The sequence below is a fragment of the Oryzias latipes genome, chromosome 13, assembly GCF_053564925.1.
Source record: "Oryzias latipes strain Hd-rR chromosome 13, Olatipes_Hd-rR_3.1".
NCBI lineage: Eukaryota > Metazoa > Chordata > Actinopteri > Beloniformes > Adrianichthyidae > Oryzias > Oryzias latipes.
Window position 1 is genome coordinate 15600462 of NC_136249.1, and position 17725 is coordinate 15618186.

At 40.9% G+C, this 17725-nt stretch overlaps 3 protein-coding genes across 6 annotated transcripts in view; 2 read left to right on the forward strand and 1 right to left on the reverse strand.

Annotated features, from left to right (window-relative positions):
• sln (sarcolipin) lies at nucleotides 1-944 on the forward strand. Its single transcript, XM_011482773.4, has 2 exons — nucleotides 1-139; nucleotides 440-944. Exon 2 carries the CDS (start codon nucleotides 521-523, stop codon nucleotides 614-616), a length of 96 nt encoding a protein of 31 aa, XP_011481075.1. The 5' UTR covers nucleotides 1-139; nucleotides 440-520; the 3' UTR covers nucleotides 617-944.
• Nucleotides 945-1000: 56 nt separating this feature from the next.
• Nucleotides 1001-13432, reverse strand: kbtbd3 (kelch repeat and BTB (POZ) domain containing 3). 3 transcript variants are annotated; one of them, XM_023961689.2, is made up of 10 exons: nucleotides 13293-13432; nucleotides 7954-8244; nucleotides 7715-7880; nucleotides 6686-6868; nucleotides 6196-6369; nucleotides 5837-6127; nucleotides 4904-5146; nucleotides 4544-4834; nucleotides 4303-4452; nucleotides 1001-3827 (listed from the first exon to the last, which is right to left on the reverse strand). In XM_023961689.2, exons 2-10 carry the CDS (start codon nucleotides 8232-8234, stop codon nucleotides 3705-3707), a joined length of 1902 nt encoding a protein of 633 aa, XP_023817457.1. In that variant the 5' UTR covers nucleotides 8235-8244; nucleotides 13293-13432; the 3' UTR covers nucleotides 1001-3704. The 3 variants fall into 3 exon arrangements, with proteins under 3 accessions (XP_023817457.1, XP_023817456.1, XP_023817455.1); XM_023961688.2 differs by lacking the exon at nucleotides 13293-13432 and adding an exon at nucleotides 8530-8653; XM_023961687.2 differs by lacking the exon at nucleotides 13293-13432 and having other exon boundaries at nucleotides 7954-8613.
• The window catches only part of fam168a (family with sequence similarity 168 member A), a 44447-nt gene continuing 39254 nt past the window's right edge, over nucleotides 12533-17725 (forward strand). The window contains exon 1 of one of the 2 annotated variants that reach the window (XM_004075741.5): nucleotides 12533-12707. The gene's annotated coding sequence lies outside the window, so the exon portion shown is untranslated. The remainder of the gene's footprint in view (nucleotides 12708-17725) is intronic. The other variant, XM_020708379.3, reaches the window with a different exon arrangement.

Genomic DNA, 17725 nt, shown 5'->3' on the forward strand with positions numbered 1-17725 from the left:
GCAGCAGCTATGAACAGATGCTTGAGCGGATGACCACGACTGTGGAGAAGATCAGTAGAAGACGACGCACTACTGCGCCCGTGTTCAGCAGGAGCATTTCCTCCAATTCAAAGTGAGACTGAAGAAGAAAAAAACTGAGGTATTGGTTTACAAATTATCCTTATTAAACAGCATAGTTGTGTTTTCAAGTGTTTGTAGTGAAAATGTGAGTTTTAACTGTAGGTTGGCTTATTTTTTCGTTTTGTGGGTTTTATGTGAGAATTTTAAAGTCTTTTATTAAAAAACAGCCACAAATACAGAAGGCAATAATAGTCTTTTCACCCTTGTTTTGACCCATAAAATAAAGATAAACAGGCAGCAATTATCACTGACACACTCAACTTTACATGATCTTCCTGCTATTCTTTTTATTATTTGTACTTTCTCTTTCCTCTTTAAGGAAAAGTATCTTGAGGGAGTGAAATTCCTTCCATCACAGCTTCATCCCAGTTGTTGCACCAGTCCTGTTGGTCCATCCACCATGGACCGCTCCGCTCAGGAACTCTTCCTCAACTTCATGATTGTCTTAATCACCGTACTGCTGATGTGGCTGTTGGTGAAAATGTACCAGGACTGAAGCACTAAGAACCAAGAGACGGGCGGGGTGCAAAACGATGAGAAGAGGCTGCAAGGGGGGCACTTTAGTCCCGGGATTGTGTTTACGTGTTTCCTTTTAGGGTCACTGGTCTGATCCTGGGCCCCATCGTTCATATGAGCTCAAATATCAGTCATGGCTCTCTCTGACAACATCCACGTTTGTACTCTTCAATAATACAGCTGCATGTTTCAGGCAGGTGCCAAAAAGTAATGGGAGGTGGGAATAAAAATGCAATAACAGTTCATTTTCAATGGAATGAAGCTGCTCGGCGCTGAACTGTCAAAATAAAATGCTGCTGTCTCTGTTATTTGGATTGTGTGTGAGTATAAATGCCACAAACACAGACAAAACACTCACTCAGAGTCAGTCGGCCACACAGAAGGCTATTTTATTTCAATAAAGCATCAGCTTCTTTTAATGTCAAACTTTTCATTCACCGTTTTTTTAACCTTAAACCTTCTTTACATTTACTTTCAGCTTTTGATGGAGGACCAAAGGGGAAAAGTGAAAATTAACCCAAGTGGCATTGCAGGCTTGAACCCCCGCTGCCAACCCAGTTTAGAGCTGCACAACACAAATTGATGGTTTTTTTTTTAACATGTCAACTTTTCTGATGTTTTTTTCTCTATAGCAACCATTTTTATTCACTCGCCTGGGGGTGACAAACAGGTCTATGTAATTTTAGAAGAATCTGCGATAGTAAGTTTTTGAATTTCCCAACTTGATTTTTTGTTAACCACGCCCACATTCCTAAAACGTTCGTATGATATGTCATTTAATTTTGTTCTGATTTTTCAAACTCACCTGTCAAAATCAAATGGGCAGGGCTAACTCAAATCCAGTAAATTCAGTTATCCTGGTGCAACCACCATCCTGAATCCTGGCCCCACCCATCTGACTTTGACAGATAAAACACTGGACCATGAAATCATTACATGAAATTAATAGGAGTTTTCATTAATTCATGCACATTTGATGACAAATCCAATTTTGATTACTCATTAATTATGTTTTATTATATTTTTTCAATTTTTCACTTTTGGTCCCCCATAGTTCTTTTGACTCAAAAAAAAAGTGTGAGAAGGAGAGCATGAATGAGTAAAAGATGAATTTCAATTAGAGAGGGCCTCTTAAAGAAAATAAAGGTTTATACCCAAAAAACTTGGGACACAATTAAAAATATAGTTATAATTTACAGGTTAAGAGCCTATAATTAAATATCATCTGACAAACAACCTAAAAACTGCAAAAGAAAATATAAATTTGATGCTTGGTTTGGATTTCTAGATGTGGAAATGATTCATTAAGTAATGTTTTCAACAAATCAACATTTTTTTCCATAATTGAATTTTGGAAACTCCTATTTTCCATCTTTAACCGGTCCAAAATGAATTCCTAAAAAACAGTGTGGAACCTCAGGGATTTCCAAAGAAAACAAATATTTTCCATGAAACCTAAAGTTTTCTGCTCTTCATGTAACCGTTCTCTGTTGGAGGAATTACAAAGGTAGTAGTCTCTCAAAAAAAGCACTGCTTCAGGCAATATTCCCATGAGGACCCATGCTGATTCAAGTTTCACTTGTCAGAAAATGTATTTGAATTTCCTGCAGGTGCTGATCTTCCCCCTTCTTGAGTTGCTGGCAGCTCTCTTCAGGGAATAAAATCAACCAAAAGCCTGTTTGAGTGCAACCATTGTTCCCTAGCAGCAACACCAGATTCTAAAGAAATAAATAACACCTTGATTCTTCTAAAAAAAAGTTACTCGTTTACTTTTTTGTTATATAAGTTGAATCAGTCTTTTTCTATGGACCGCATCCGAGTCTGAAATAAAGTGAATTATTATATTATCTACATTTTCTAGCATTGTAAAGTAGCAGTTTATTCCTTTGCGCTAACCTACCAGCTCTTCTTTACATGACTTCAATATCAATATTTGGAATTCTGTACTTCAAGCCTCTGGCTGGTTGTGATTGTCTGTGTCTGATCTAAAGATGGATGAAATAGATTTATTTATAGAACAAAACTGGTTCATAAATGTGAGTAAAAGTGCTTTAAAGGTGTTACACCACATTTCTTTCCTGGACAACTATTGTGTTGGGCATTATTTCCAGCAGCTAAAAGAAAACATAATTTTTAGGCTCAAGATTTTACCTAAGACAACAGATGAGACTGAATTATTTTTCTTTGAAGAGTTGGCATGTTCAGATGCTGCAAACCGTCATTGTGGATTTCCTGTCAGATTAAAAAAATAATCCCAAAAATACTTTGTCCATAAAGGAAGCCTTATTAAGCATGTGCGAATACACTCGAGTGCTAAATAGTGTCGAAAAATAAATAAGCTCTTTGAAATAAATGCTCCTTTAATGACCCTGAGAGGAAAGCTGATGTTTGCATAGTGAAACAAATTGAGATTGTGGGTCAATTTTAAGTTGTTTTCTGATGTCACGTACACTATTCCGTCACAGGTAAATCCAGTAAATCCTGTCTATCATGGGTTGTCCCCATTGACTGTATATGCAAACTGGACTAAGTGACCCCTCCCCCCTGGCGTTCGAAACAGAAATTACTTGCTTCAAGAAGCCAAACTCCCATAGACTTTTATAGTGAAATAAACAGCTATTACTCAGTCATTCTATTTGTCAGAATAACCATTCTTGCTCTGCTATACATTTTTTACATTTTCTTCTGTATCCTCTTTTTCCCCATTATATTTTTTCTTTAGTGCAAGTTATTTACCGGTAAGTATAAACTGACCAATCAGATGCCTCAGTAAACGTAGGTGGAGCCTGTTGATTCCCCACATCCAACGTTCAAAAGGTTTGACAGATTTCATGTAGCACACTTTTAAGTGGTAGGGGTGTGGCCTTCCAACAAGCTCACTCCTGATTGGTGAGAGTGGTTGCCATAGAAACAACGGCTCTGATTGGGACCAATCATTCCTTACTGAAGACGTCTGGCTCCAACATGGCATGAAAAAATGGCAACTGAATTGACTTAATTTGGTTGGAGCCAGAAATAAACCATTTTCTATGAATGACATCACACTTGCTCCAGTTTCTTCTTAACAGTCAGTGGCCGTCCCCCCATGGGTCTCTATATCTGTTGAAGCTGATGAGCTGACAGTGGAACTCTGTGAGCCCTCGGGGCATAGGTGCCACTTCCTCCCATTGACTTCTCCCACTGTGATACACCTGTGCAGGTAACAGAAAAACATGAGCGCTTAAGATGCAGACGGATTTGATTAAAAGTTCCTCTTTAATGAATATCAAATTTTGCTTTTCGTGTGCAGTTGGGATATTTATCATTTTGTGGTGAAATGTTAAATCACTCCTTTTCCACAAGTCTGATGACTATGATCAGCCTCATTAGTCTTTTTTGGTCTTTGTACTTACATCTGTTCCATATTTTAACCACCAGTTCATTTAATTAACTGACTTTTATTTATAAGTGATAAACATAAACATCTGAAGTAGGTGGTACCACAAGCATCAGCCAGCACTCCAGAAGTGTTAAAATATCTCTGCAGTTGTTGCACATTCATTAAAAGCATGTATTTATTGAACCATCAGAGCTAAAACATGAACAGAAACCCCCCCAATAATCATCCACGCTGACACAACAATGGACATATTCCCTAGAAACTGGTTTGCTATTTTCTGTCCGTACCTGAACTTCATCTGTGATCTCATCAGGTGAGTAGTCTCCCCCCAGGATGTAGATTCTGTCTGCTATACCCACAGCTCCAGCATTGAACCCAGCACATTCAAATGAGCCCTGGCCCTTCCACACGCAGGTTTCCGGGCAGAAGCTGTAAACCTGGATGGAAAAAAGCAACTGTCAATATTCTCCAAAAGCATTACATATTCATGCTTGGAGATTTCATATATCAAAGGTTCTATTGGCATACTTTATAGGTGGACAGGTCACAGAGGTGCAGTGTGTCATTAATTGACACAGCCTTGACCAGAGTGGCGTGGAAAAACTGGCCAAACTCTGCCACCAGGCGGCTCCACTGGTCTTGTTCCGCATCGTAGCAGAAGAAGCAGTCGAGTGAGGGGTTGAAGGAATCTGTGATCTCTACTTCTGAACCCAGAGTGTAGATAACACTTCCACAAGTACTGGCCTCTGGATAAAAGATGGCACTGGGGAGGGAGCTGACAGAGCTCCACATCCGCGTAAGAGGGTTATAATACTCCACCTACAATTAAACACAACATCTGTCACACACCACCATTTAGCTTTGGAGGTCAATGAAACACTGGCCCACCTCCAGTAGAGCGGGGGCCTCCCTTCTGGATCCCCCTGTCCGTCCCCCGATGACATAGATTCGATCCAGGCAGGTGACAGCTGTGTGCATGGTTCTGGGCCTCAGCATGGAGGGCGCAGGAGTGCAGGTTAAGGTAGCAGGGCAGAAACACCAAACCTCATCAGTAGCATCATGCTGTGGTTCAGCCACGTGGAGGCGGATCGCTCGGCAACAGCTCCCTCGGCAACCACCAGTCACAAACATCTTTGAACAGGTAAAGCAAAGAAATGTTAGCAATTTTCAAAACTTGGCTGTAATAAAACTGATGTGATGTTTTTAGCAACAAATAGACTTAAGGCCGTGAGTGGCATTGTTTGGCCCACAGGCCCTACCCTCCCCCCTCCCTTGCCGCCCACCTTGACCCACCCTAAATAGCTCAGCAGCTACTATTTGCATTGCACGGTCACCCTCTGCCCCTGTCACCCTGGTCAGATCTGTACAAGACAAATTCATTAAAAAAATACATTCATCAAAATGTTGGCTTTTCTGTTGTTTTTTTTCTCCATGGCAACCATTTTTGTTATTGATTGCCTGGGGGTGACGAACAGGTCTATGTAATTTTTAGAAGAATCTGCAAAAGTAAACTTTAGGATTTCCTTGGCAACTGAGGATTCTTTTTAATCCCGCCCACATTATGTTCATACGTTCATATCATATGTCATATTGTTTCATTTGTCTTGAGTGAATTACAATTTTGAAAAGTTTTTCCTCAAAGGCACAGAAAGAAAAAAGAATTGTAAAAATAATCTGGCCATTGTTGCGAGGTGTGCTGCAGGACAAAAACAAAGAATCTGCAAACCACAGTATAAAAAGATTTTGGAAACACTTTGATTAAACTGTGGGAGCTTTTAAAAAGGTAAATTTAAATACACTGCATGAACATTTAAAACATACCTTCTCAGCATAGCCAGTGAGAAAAGACCCCGGTGGGTCTGGCAGCAGAGCTCTTCCCTCTCCATTGTCTGTGCTCAGCTCTTTCCATTGGTCAGTTTCTAGACAGTAGCAAAAGGTGTGGCGGACTCCTCCATTGTCCTCCGTTTTGTGGATGTAGATGTAGCTCTGAGTGGTGGCTGGTCTGGCATCTGTGAGCAGTCCACTGTACTGAGCCTCTTGGACCTGGGCCTCCATCAACAGTTTAAGGCAGGCCTCCTCTTTGGAAATGAGAGGCTCTGAATCCTGAAGACTCTGTGAGGACAGAAAAGATGGTGGAGCTGTAAACCTGCAACATAGAGTATATTTAGAGTAGATCTCACCTTCAGTGCAGATGTGGGGAGGTGATGCAGCCGGGTTAGAGACAACAGACGTGGCAGAAGCTTCCTTCTTCCCTGCAAATCATGGCGAACCCACTTCAGAAATGACGCCACGACTGCCTCCTCACTGGAAATATTCAGAGCATCTGACCTCAAACAGGTTTCCAAGTCATCTACCTGAAAAGATATTTGTTTACAATTTCAGAGTCAAATTTGCTTTTGCTGACAGTGCTATGTTCTGCGCCGACAGTTCCGCCCATAATTTAGAATCAAATTTCTGATGAACTACTTTCGCTCTGCAGAAACTATGTCCTGGAAAAAAAACACAGTTTTTTTTTTTTTTATTTGGGCTGAAACCAGCGAGAGGAGAATTGAAAGACCACTGGGAACGCTTTGAAAATAGCTCAAAAGATCATTGGCGTGGATGTTTTAAGAAAAGAAACGTGCGAAACAGAAATGGCTATTTGGGTTCAGTAATCAGACTCAAAATCACCTGCATATCCAAGAAGTTCTGGGTTTCAGAAAGATCTGAAAAATTTTTAATCACAAAGTTTTTGGCACTATGATGGAGAGAGGCGGAGCCGTACACCTCAGCCAGGGACAAGATGGACAGACAATTGTCCAGATCCAAGGTTCCTATCAGGAAGTCACTACAGGCTCTGGACAGGAGGGGCACCTGAAAACACAGCGACAAACATCATTACAGAAATGTTTGGATGCTGTACCTTAATAAAATGTCTAGCGAAATATTGAATTTCCTAGAAACAAAAAACTTAACTTAACCTGGTGATGTGTGAAATCTTGTAAAATTCACAAAAACAAAAGTTTTCTTTTCCATTATTTTAGGAAACTTTGAAAATCGCCAAATTTCACACTTAGTCGTAAGTTTGGACCTACTTCAGGATCTACCGCTGAGCTGTAGGTCCTGTGGCCATCCCATAATAGTTTGAAAACACCCTTTGACATTGACACTGACATGTGTTTTTGGTTTCATTAGTGGATTTCGAAATTTCTTTTTTTCTTTTATTTTTTTTTATTTTTTAAGCTCCATAAGAGATTTTAGCCCAATTCTATTTTTTGACGGTTTCTCCAGCTGAGATGTCACCATTTTTTAGGGCGGGTCGTCACTCTGTCAAAAAATCATTCTTACCCAAAAGTACATGGGTGCAAATTTTGGTGATTTTTTTTTTAAGTTTTGGTGACATTTTTGCTCAAAGGCACAGCAAGAATGAAGATTTATTAAAAGAATTTGGTCTTTGCTGTTTAGTACTGCTGCAGGACATAGATATGATTGTAAAATAATTATAATGATTGTCAAGAAATAAGTTGAATACAGTAATGCATGGTCTCATGCATAGATTCTAACAATAGTTTACTATTTATAATCACTGCTTTTCCAATTTGAAGCAGTTCAAACTAACATTTTTAAACCTGAACAAGTAGAAGAGAGATGCTTAATTGCAGGATTAAGTTGGATAAATGAGGGATGTAAAGAATAAAAATAATCATATTTGTAAATTACCTGCAGAAACGAAGCAATCTGAAACAGCATGTCGATGTTTCCATCGGTAATGAGGGCCTCTCCAGAATAGGCAAAGTCCAGGAAGGAACTTACTGCTGCAGAACACTGGTTCCCCAAAGTAACTGAACCATCACCTCGCTCCCGCATGTCCACCTCAAACATGGCCCTGAACACACAGCATTTCCACATGCTGGCATTTGGATTGGACAAGAAGATGCAAAAATCAGACTAAAAAGTACCTAAAGAAATCACTGCATGCTGCAAGAACGCAGCGGTGGCACGGGAAGCTGTGGTCCTGGACTTTGATGGTGAAGTCAAACAGCAAACCCTGCTCCCTGAAGGACTGAAGCAAGCACAGGAGCTGCAGTCCATGGGATTCAGACACGCGCAGCAGAGTCCTCCTCTCTGGAAGACCATTGCATTTGGGAGGGCCTCCGGGCTCCGGGCTGCAGGGAGGGTTACTGCTGCTGGAGATGTGGGAGACTGCTGAACCTGTGCACGGCTGTGGGTGCTCAGCCATTGTGCCAAATCTGATAAATAAACAGAAAAGGCCCATTTTACCTTGAGACTAAAGCATAAAGCTACGAGTCTGTGCTGTATTTGGTGTTTGTGTTATTACAAAAAGCTTGATATTTTAAACGTGTGTTGAAGACAGGATCCAATTAACAATCTGCTTCCCTCGGCACATCTATAACCGAGCTTTCCCTCGTTGTTTCTAGTTAGACTCAGAACAATTTAAGATAAATCCACAAACCAAATGAAGTATTTATGTTAAATGAAAAAATAAATAAACATGAAGCACAAACAAACTATACCACAGGAGAACGATTCTCTCTCGGCGTCAGAACCACGGACAGTTCCCTACCCAGCTACGATCTGACTTCCGGGAGAGGGGAATCACGCGAGGATTTGAAACGGGATTTCTTCTTCTTTTTTTGTCAGATTGTTTGGACACGCTTTGAATCTGCTGATAATGTGTTTCTGAGATTGCTTCTGAATATCACACTCTTAATTTAACACTGTTAAGGTCGATAAAGTCATTTGCCGCGTGCGGTTCTGGGCTTTCTAGGCATTACTAATCGAACACAAGTGGCTTGCAGCGCCACAATTCAAACAGGTAAGACAAAAAAAAAGGAAAAAAGATTCTGATGAATGGAATTCCAGCTTTTACTTGTTTAAAATACATTTGATTACATCATTTGAACTCAGTCTGCCACACACGCCTCCTGAGAACCAGCACAATAACTGATGTCCTCTGTAGGGGACATTTGCTCTTGGATTGTGTCATTTGAACCATTTTAATTAGTCAAGATTAAATTTTGATGTGCTTTAAAAGAGAACATCCTGACCTATTCAGTGATATCTCCTGTGTTTGGGTGGGATACTGAGAAGTTTGTTTTCTTGGGGAAACAAAATGCAGCCCGCAACATTAATGCACATTCCAAGAAAAAGGACAATCGAATATTTATGAGGGATCCAATTTGAACTAAGACAGTCAATTAAGTTTTGTTCTTGAAGATTTCAGGAAACATAAACTGGGTTCAAAGTTTGGTAAAACATTATGAAAGTTAAAAAAAAAAGCTTCATTTTTTAACGTCAACTGTAATGAACATACTTTTCCTACCACGTTTACATGGGATAGAATGGGAGACACAGTGGCCTCTCTCATGCTGCTAAAAAATGTCAATATTCATTTCTTGGAAGGTCCAGTCCCAAAAGGCGCTGCACAACCCAAACTCTTTGATAGGTCAACAGAGGACTTTGTTTTAATTAGTTTTATTAAAGGATTTTAAGCCATACCTCCCTAAAGGGTTAAATTTAAAGTCAAGTTAAAGTCCCAGTAGTTGTCACACACCAAGGTGTGTGAAATGTATTCTCTGCATGAAACCCGTCTCCTGGGGGAGCGGTGAGCTGCAGACAGAGCCGCGCTCAGGAACCGTTTGTTTAACCCCACAATCCAACCCCTTAATGCTGAGTGTCAAGCAGAAAAGTACTGTGACCCATTTTAAGAGACTTTGGCATGACTTGAATTTGAACTCACGACCTTCCTGTCTCAGGGTGGACACTCTACCACAAAGCCACAGGTGGAGAATTAAAGTTCTCACTTTTGCCAATTCAGGGGGATCGGATTGGTTCTCCAGGCAAAGTTTGGTGGACCAGACATAAACCAAGAAAAACTCAGTGAACTTGGCCCTCCTGAAAGACCTGGGAATCCTGAGTGTGTCACATAAACATGTTGAAGCCTTATAATTTTGTTTCCCTGTCCACTACAGGTTCCCCATCTCAGTACAGTGACGGACATTCCTTCCCATACTATTGCTATATCCCATCACATTGATGTTGATGAACATTCTTCAATCAAACAACATCCCCATCATGTTAACCCAACTAAATGTGCACAGCTTCAACAGGAAGTTAAATATCTGTTGGAAAATTGATTGGCTATATCCAATTCCAACTCCTGGAGATCTCCTTGTCCGCTTGTACGTCTCCTGTAAAAAGTTCTTTCTTGCTTAGGAAACTGTGAGGTTTATCTCGATGGCAGTTTTGTGTATTCAAAATCCTGGAAAGAACATTTAAAAGATTTGACTGATGTTTCTGTGCAGCTAAGTAGAGCTTCATTCGCCTTGAACTTTTTGATAAGGCTACTGTAACCTACTAGGTCACCTACCTAGGTTATAAACAGGGTTGTGTCAGGATGGGCACCCGGCGTAGAAATCTCTGTCAAACCACCTGTGCAAATCGGTGATAGCCATCTATGTGTGTAATAAAATTAAGTTCTATGCATATGCATATTTTTCTTGTTTTTATTTTATTTCTCTTTGAAGCATGTACCTGTCACTGAAAATATGTCCTAGTTGGTGAAGGTAACACCTACCAACACCACCAATGAGTAAAAAGATTCTGATTCTTATGAGTTCTGGAATTATGTACTTCATTTTAATGTAGTCAATAAGCACTTCATGTTATTTGATATTATTCATATTTATGAATTTGAAAAATTATCTTCATTTGGACTGGTAAAGTAGATTAGAAATAACCCTAATTAGAAGTAACAAACTGGATTATAACTTTATAAAATAAATAAGTAAAATAGTTAAGCAAATAGTAAAGCAAGGGGTGGGATTATATAAACTGAGTTTCTCCCACACCTTTTCAAGCAAAAAGTAATAAACTCTTTTAAAACTTCAAATTTAAAGGATTCAATATATCATGTATTGTATGTATATTGTATAATTATGTTGTGATTAGCAATTATAATGGCATTATTTAAATGTTTGTACTGTAGATGTAAATACACTCACTGGTGACTTTTTTAGTTGTGCCTGTCCAACTGCTCATTAACACTAATTTCTAATCAACCAAACAAATGGCATCAACTAAGTTAATTTAGGCATATAGACATGGTCAACAGGATCTGCTGCAAATCAAACCGAGCATCAGAACGGAGAAGAACAGTGATTTAAAAGGCTTTGAACAGGACATGGTTGTTGGTGCCAGACAGGCTGGTCTGAGTATTTCAGAAACTGCTGATCTATTTGGATTTTCGCCCACAACTATCTCTAGGGTTTACAGTGAATGGTCTGAAAAAAGAAAATGTCCAATGAGAGGTCAGAGGAGAATGACCAGACTTGTTCCAGCTGATGGAAAGTCAGCAGGAACTCAAATAACCACTGGTTACAATCCAGGTCTGCAGAAGAGCATCTTTGTATGCACAACATGTCCAACCGTGAGGCAGATGGGCTACAGCAGCAGAGAACCTCACCGGGTGCCGCTCCTGTCAGCTAAGAACAGGAAACTGAGGCTGCAATTAACACAGACTCACCAAAACTGGACAATAGAAGATTGGAAAAACCTTGTCTGGTCTGATGAATCTCCATCTCTGCTTCAACATTTGGATGGTAGGGTCAGAATTTGGCATCAAAAACATGAAATCATGGAGCCATCCAGTCTTATATCAAGAGTTTAGGCTGGTGCTGGTGGTGCACTGGTGTGGGGGCACACTTTGGGTCCCTTAGTACCAATTGAGGATCTTTTCAACTTCACAGTGTACCTGTGTATTGTCGCTGACCATGTCCGTCCCTTTATGACCACAGTTTCTACTTTTGGTACTTCCAGTAGGATAATGCACCATGTCATAAAGCTGGAATCATCTCAGACTGGTTTCTTGAACATGACTATGAGTTCACTGGACTCAAATGACCTCCACAGTCACCAGATCTCAACCCAATAGATCACCTTTGGGAGGTGGTGGCACGGGAGATTGGCATCATGGATGTGCAGCCAACAAACCCGAGGCAACTGCGTGATGTTATCATGTTAATACGGACAAAACTCTCTGAGGAATGTTTCCAGCACCTTGTTGAATACATACCACCAAGGATTAAGCCAGTTCTGAAGAAAATGTGATTGTTTGAAATCAACAAATTACAATTCGTGAGCAACCTGGTTTATGACCACATGGCGGCGCTGTCTTGCTGTGTAGAAAACGTACATGAAGACAGAAAGATAGACTACGTCCAGATTTTCTTTGTACAGAAAAAAAAACAATGCAAACAATATTATAATATAATTTGCCAAAAGCAGTTGCATGTATGTTGCCGCTTCATATAGTATGTATTACTAATTATTTACAATAATAAAGTATTAACCTAAGATTTTTTCCCCCCATAATGTTGTCTTTATTATTAAAACAAAACAAAAAATGTGACTTCGCAAATTCCCATTCTCCTCGTGGTTTGGAGCGCATTGATCCGCTGATCGGACCCCCTCCGCCGTTCATAATCGGTGCCTCGTCCCCCCCGCCGTTCTGCTTGCATCCCAGCATCCCTCCCTCCTTCCCTCTCGGCGGTGCATCCCCATCCCCCACACGTCGGCCGTCTCTCCGGTTGAAAGCTGTTTCCAAGCGTCACTGGCCGAGCAGAAAGAACCAGTCCTCACCGACCGAGCGCACCGCAGCACGCCGAGAAGTCTTTGTTTTCGAGTGGTTTCGGTGAGTCCCGTTTTGCTGGCTGTCGTGGAGGGCAGAAATGTCCATAGGTCGACTTTTTATATCTGCGTTCTTTGACTTCTTCCCCCTCCCTTTCCCTTCAATTGTCCTCCGTGGTGACTAGTGGGAATCTAGCGGGCTAAGCTAAAAATGCTAACGATAATAGCGGACACTAAATGGACACACTAAATGCACCGGATGTGCGTTAATGCTTATAGGTTTCGAATCTAAATATTTAAACATGTTTACATTATTTAAGCCATGTTATTGTTGTTAGTTTTTTTCCTGCAATTGTCCGGTAATTTATCGGCTAGCCTGCTATTAGCGACGTGAGCAGCGTGCACCGATGGATGCGGGGATGCAGCGGCCGGTTAGCGGCTGTCTTTTTCGGGCTAGCTTGAAAGCTAACGTTTCGATAAGAGTTCAACCGTTTCCAGCGCTTTTGTTTCCCAATGATTCGACCTCACGCGTGTTGATTGATCGTCTCGTGTTAACTGGCAGCTTCTGGAGGTTGTTGCACAAAAAATCTGGGGATTTTCAAAATGGTGTCTTTGGCTTGTATTGACTGTGTGACCATTTTTGTCCAACCTTTGCTGTTTTGGCGTTGCTCGCTATCTGTGGTGAGCAGCGCAGCCCCGACCGATGCGTGCCGCGGGCTGATAGAAGAAATACATCCGAACCACCAAGGTTCTGAGAAATGTACAGGAGGCTGCAGGATAATAATATATCAAGATAAAAAGAATGTTTTGTTGTCAAACAATTTTAAAATCATTATTTATTTTCCTAAAACCTGTTATGCTTTAAAATATACATTTCCATCCTACAGAAAACAATAGAGTAAATGCATAATCAACATGGGTTTACCTTTATAAATTTGTTACAACTTTTATTTAGTAGGAAAGTCCCAGTTAGATTTGTGTTGGGCACCAGTTTGTTTGATTCATTTGATTTTGAGTATCTCCCTAAAATGAGTCCCAATCTGATATGTTTGTAACGCATCAAATAAATGAACATTTTAATAAACTAATCGAGGTTCTCCTCTATTTTTATTTTATTAACTTTCTTTTACATTTTGACACCGATCATTTGTTTATTGGTTCAAAAACGTTCTTAGAAGTCCCTTAATTACAATCATGCCATTTTTAGCCAAAGTAAAAAAAACTTTAGGCTGTGTCCGAATTCCCTCCCTAATCCCTAACTACTAAAAACTATATAGTAAACTATGTAGTGCCCTTTTAAAAGTAATTCAGACACCACGCTCAATACTTTTTTTGCTAACAGCGAATATGACAACCGATTTCACAAAGTGAAAATCTAATTGATAGGAGTGTTCTACAACAACTGTTTATGAATCCACTGTGTTCTGATGATGAAAATGTTGAATTTTTATTTGAAAACAGATTTAAATACATTTTATCTTGCAAAAATTGTTCAGACGCAATGCATAATGGTCTATATTTGCCAATCTAGTAAGCATTGATGCACACTGCATCAATGACTTCTGGGAAATTTCTAGGCCACTCGATTTTGGATTTGTAGATTTGGACAGCCTCACAAAATGGTGAACGCACTATAAAGTGCACTATATATTTATAATTAGTCCTTGTAAGAATGTTTGGTTACTGTATCTTTAGTGTCTTTAGAACTATTGATCGTTTTTTTTAAACATATATGATTTGATTTGTTCCATTAAAAATTTCCAAAAATTAAAAACAATGACTTTCCTCCAAAATTGTTGTTTCAGCATGAATATGATGAGTATTCATGACTAGTTCATATCAATGTAACCATTTATTTGTTTTGATTCTTTTTAATCACTTTTCCTGGAGCTTTCACTTTGTAGACGGTCCCTTGGCAGCGGTTTCTTTGCTAGAGTAGATATTAAAGAGGGAAAAAAATTGATTGAAATGCCTTTGTAGGTCATTGCTTGGCTTAAGACAAACTGATAGAGACACCTTTTGTTAGTTTAAAGCGCTTAAGAGAGTTATTCAGCCCGTAAGCCTGAATCTGTGAATATATTGCTAACTTTACCAAAATGTTTTTGTTCTTCACTCCTATTCAAACTAGAGTCGTGATCCGTTCATGATATACAGACTTCTACTAGGGCATTTTTTGAAATAATAAGCTTGGGATGTATAGTGTGTTAATTGGGCCCAATTTTTTGATCATGTGACCTGATCAGGACATCCCTAGTTTTTATCACTTCGGTTCGTGTTTTGACACATCCGTCTTAAACTTGAAATAGTATTTTGTAACTCCTCCTATAAAATAAGCATATTTCCTAATTGAAACATGTGCTATCCCGGCTCAAAATCATGTATATTTGTTTTAAACATGTAAAGCAAAGGTATAGATTTAGAATTTAGCCTGTTGTGGTCTTCATCTGTCCTGTCATCTAAGCTGGTGTGTGGCATTGTTGAGTTTTAGCTGGCTGTATAATGGAGCTATTAAACTGTCAAACCTTTAAAAGCTAGAATCACTTAGTGTTACATCAGGAGCTCACAAATAGACCTTTGTGTTGTCAACACTTTTTTTTCCTGTGATTGGAGCTGCTTAAGGATTTGCTGCTTAGGGACCTAAAGACATTCAAAAAAATCTTCATTCAAGTAGCCTTCAGCAGCCCACTATACTATCTGTTAATTCGAGATTTCATTTTTAATGGTGACTACGAGATGACCGTTGCTTTTTTAGGATGAAATGCAACAGTGTTTTTAAGTTTAAAGGTTGTCTTGAGTGACAAAGTGCTTACTTATTTTTAAAATATTGTCACCTTCTCTGTTTGAGTAAAAAACTTGATAAAGAAATGTCACACAAATGTTGTGTCTTTCAAAGAAAAAAGCCACTCGCTTAGCTTTTTCTCCAAAATGCCGCTTTCTGCAAAAATGTTTTGTCTCGAAAAAATGATCATTAAACAACACAGACTCTCATCCTGGGTTGAAGAGCAAAACAATTTTAGAACAAGAACGTGCTAGTTTTTAAAAATTATTACATGATCTGCAGCCCTTTTAATGCAAATTATGCTTTAAGATTTGGTGAAAACACTCATAGTGAAGCGTAAATAAAATACTGCTGTGCAAGATGTATTTTAAAGTTAGGTTTGATTGCTTTGAACTGTCTGACTCTGTGAAAGGTTTTTGTATTTTCACACTTGGAATAAAAGCAATTTGTGTGTCCTATCATGTGTGTCATGCACAAAATTACTAAGCGTTATTTACAAATTTTTGTGACAATCACACGTTTTAGAAAGCTAAAAGAATTGATTGTAATATGCAGTTGCATATATTACAGTTTTCCACCCATCTTCCTCTGAACCTCTACAATTCATGACTTTAGCTTACTTTAGAAGACATATCCCGCAATTGCAAATAAATACATCACAGGCTGAAAACTCCAACTCTCTTTTTTTTTTTTTTTTTTTTTTTTTTTTTTTTTTTTTTTTTTTTTTTTTAACTTGTCCTGTCCAACAGCTAGGCAAACAGATGAGAGCTGAGGGCCTCTTGTGTTGGACATATTTTATTCTAACAAGAGGGGTTATTCATCTTCAGACAAACCAAAGGTATGTCTGAATAAACCCCTTTTGTAATTGAGGCCAAACTTTATTAATTTCAATCATGTTTGAAAATCTTTGGTGTTGGACCGGACGGAAAAGGAAAGAGGGGAACAAGAGAGAGGGACGTTAGAGAGAGGGGGGGGTAGGAGGGTGATAATAGGAGGGGAAGGGGGGTAAGACCATGAAGCAGCATAGAGCAGACAGGTTTACTGGTTGTTTATCGTTACGGTACGGTTCAAATGTAGTACAAAAAGGGCGGGGCCTGTTCACACACACTCAAATATTATCAACACACCTGCTAGCCGCAGAAATGTCCACATGTCAGCATGCACACAAAACAGATAGTGTTCACGAACGCATACCTATGCCTTTAAACCAACTAGTGTGAAATCTTTCATTCATTCAATCATGCAAACTATTAGTGCAAAGGTGAGCTAACACCTGTGCTCAGGTGAGTGTTTATGTTCTTCTAAAATGGATGGTGGAATGTGAAAAGAAGGAGGAGGAGCGCCCAGCCACCCCCACACCCATACCCCCGCCGCAGCAGCAGCGGCAGCCGGAATTCCCCCAGCGCCACACGGGAACAGGCAGGGAACAACCGCCCCCCGGGCGACCAAGACCGCCACCCAGGCCAGGGCCAGCAGGACCGCCGCGAGGCCCCCAGAGCCAGAGAGCAGGGAGGCGCAGAGGGAGAGAGAGCGCCGCCCCAGCCCAGCCAGGAAAGCAGCCCCCCGCCGCGCCGGAAGAGCCCAACGCAGGGCCCCACCGGAGAGGGACGCCCACAGCCCCAGACGAGCACCCCACCACCACCCAGGAGTTCCGGGCATCCCCCCGCCCCGACCCCAGGTACGAGCCAGGACCCCCCAAGGGAGACCCGCTCCGCACTCCAGGCAGCCACCCACCCGGCCCACGGTTGGTCCAGGTAGGAGCAAGGCAGGGGCCCGCCGCCCCCGCCCAGGAGGGGGGAACCCCGGGGAAAAAAGGGCGGCCCATAAGGGATGTTATAAATATGGCCCGACCAGGCTCGGCCATGTTGGAAGTTTGGCGGGGCCCAGCGCCCAGGGGCAAGGACCAGGACCCACCCCCCAGGGACACGAACACCCCCGGCTCAGGTGTAATATGAACCCCCCCACCGCGCGGAGAGAGCACCGCCGGGCCCAGGGAGCCGGCACCCAAGGGACACGGCCGCCATCGCCAAGAGGCCCGCACCCCCCACCAGGGACGGGGTAGGGGACAGATGGACCCAGGTCCCACCTTCCTTGTAAAATGTGTGTGCGTGTATGGGTGTTTGAGAGGGTGTTTGTGTGCATGTGTGTGTGTTTATGTTTGAATGTATATATTGAAGGGGGAGGGGTGTGTGTACTAAGGGGGGTGCAGTTAAAATTGGCGAGTAGGGCACTAAGGGGACATCTCCTGATTACTCACAGTGATGTCCCCTCACCCTCCACACCAAGGGGCCCTAAATGTCTAA

Bases quoted from the DNA above. Each gene is read 5' to 3' on its own strand.
- sln (XM_011482773.4), top strand. From the start codon at position 521: ATGGACCGCTCCGCTCAGGAACTCTTCCTCAACTTCATGATTGTCTTA.
- kbtbd3 (XM_023961687.2), bottom strand. From the start codon at position 8,270: ATGGGCCTTTTCTGTTTATTTATCAGATTTGGCACAATGGCTGAGCAC. The intron at 6,869-7,714 runs GTAATTTACAAA...CTGTGTTTTCAG, and splicing joins AGATTGCTTCGTTTCTGCAG to GTGCCCCTCCTGTCCAGAGC. The intron at 4,835-4,903 runs GTGGGCCAGTGT...GTTTAATTGTAG, and splicing joins AGGCCCCCGCTCTACTGGAG to GTGGAGTATTATAACCCTCT.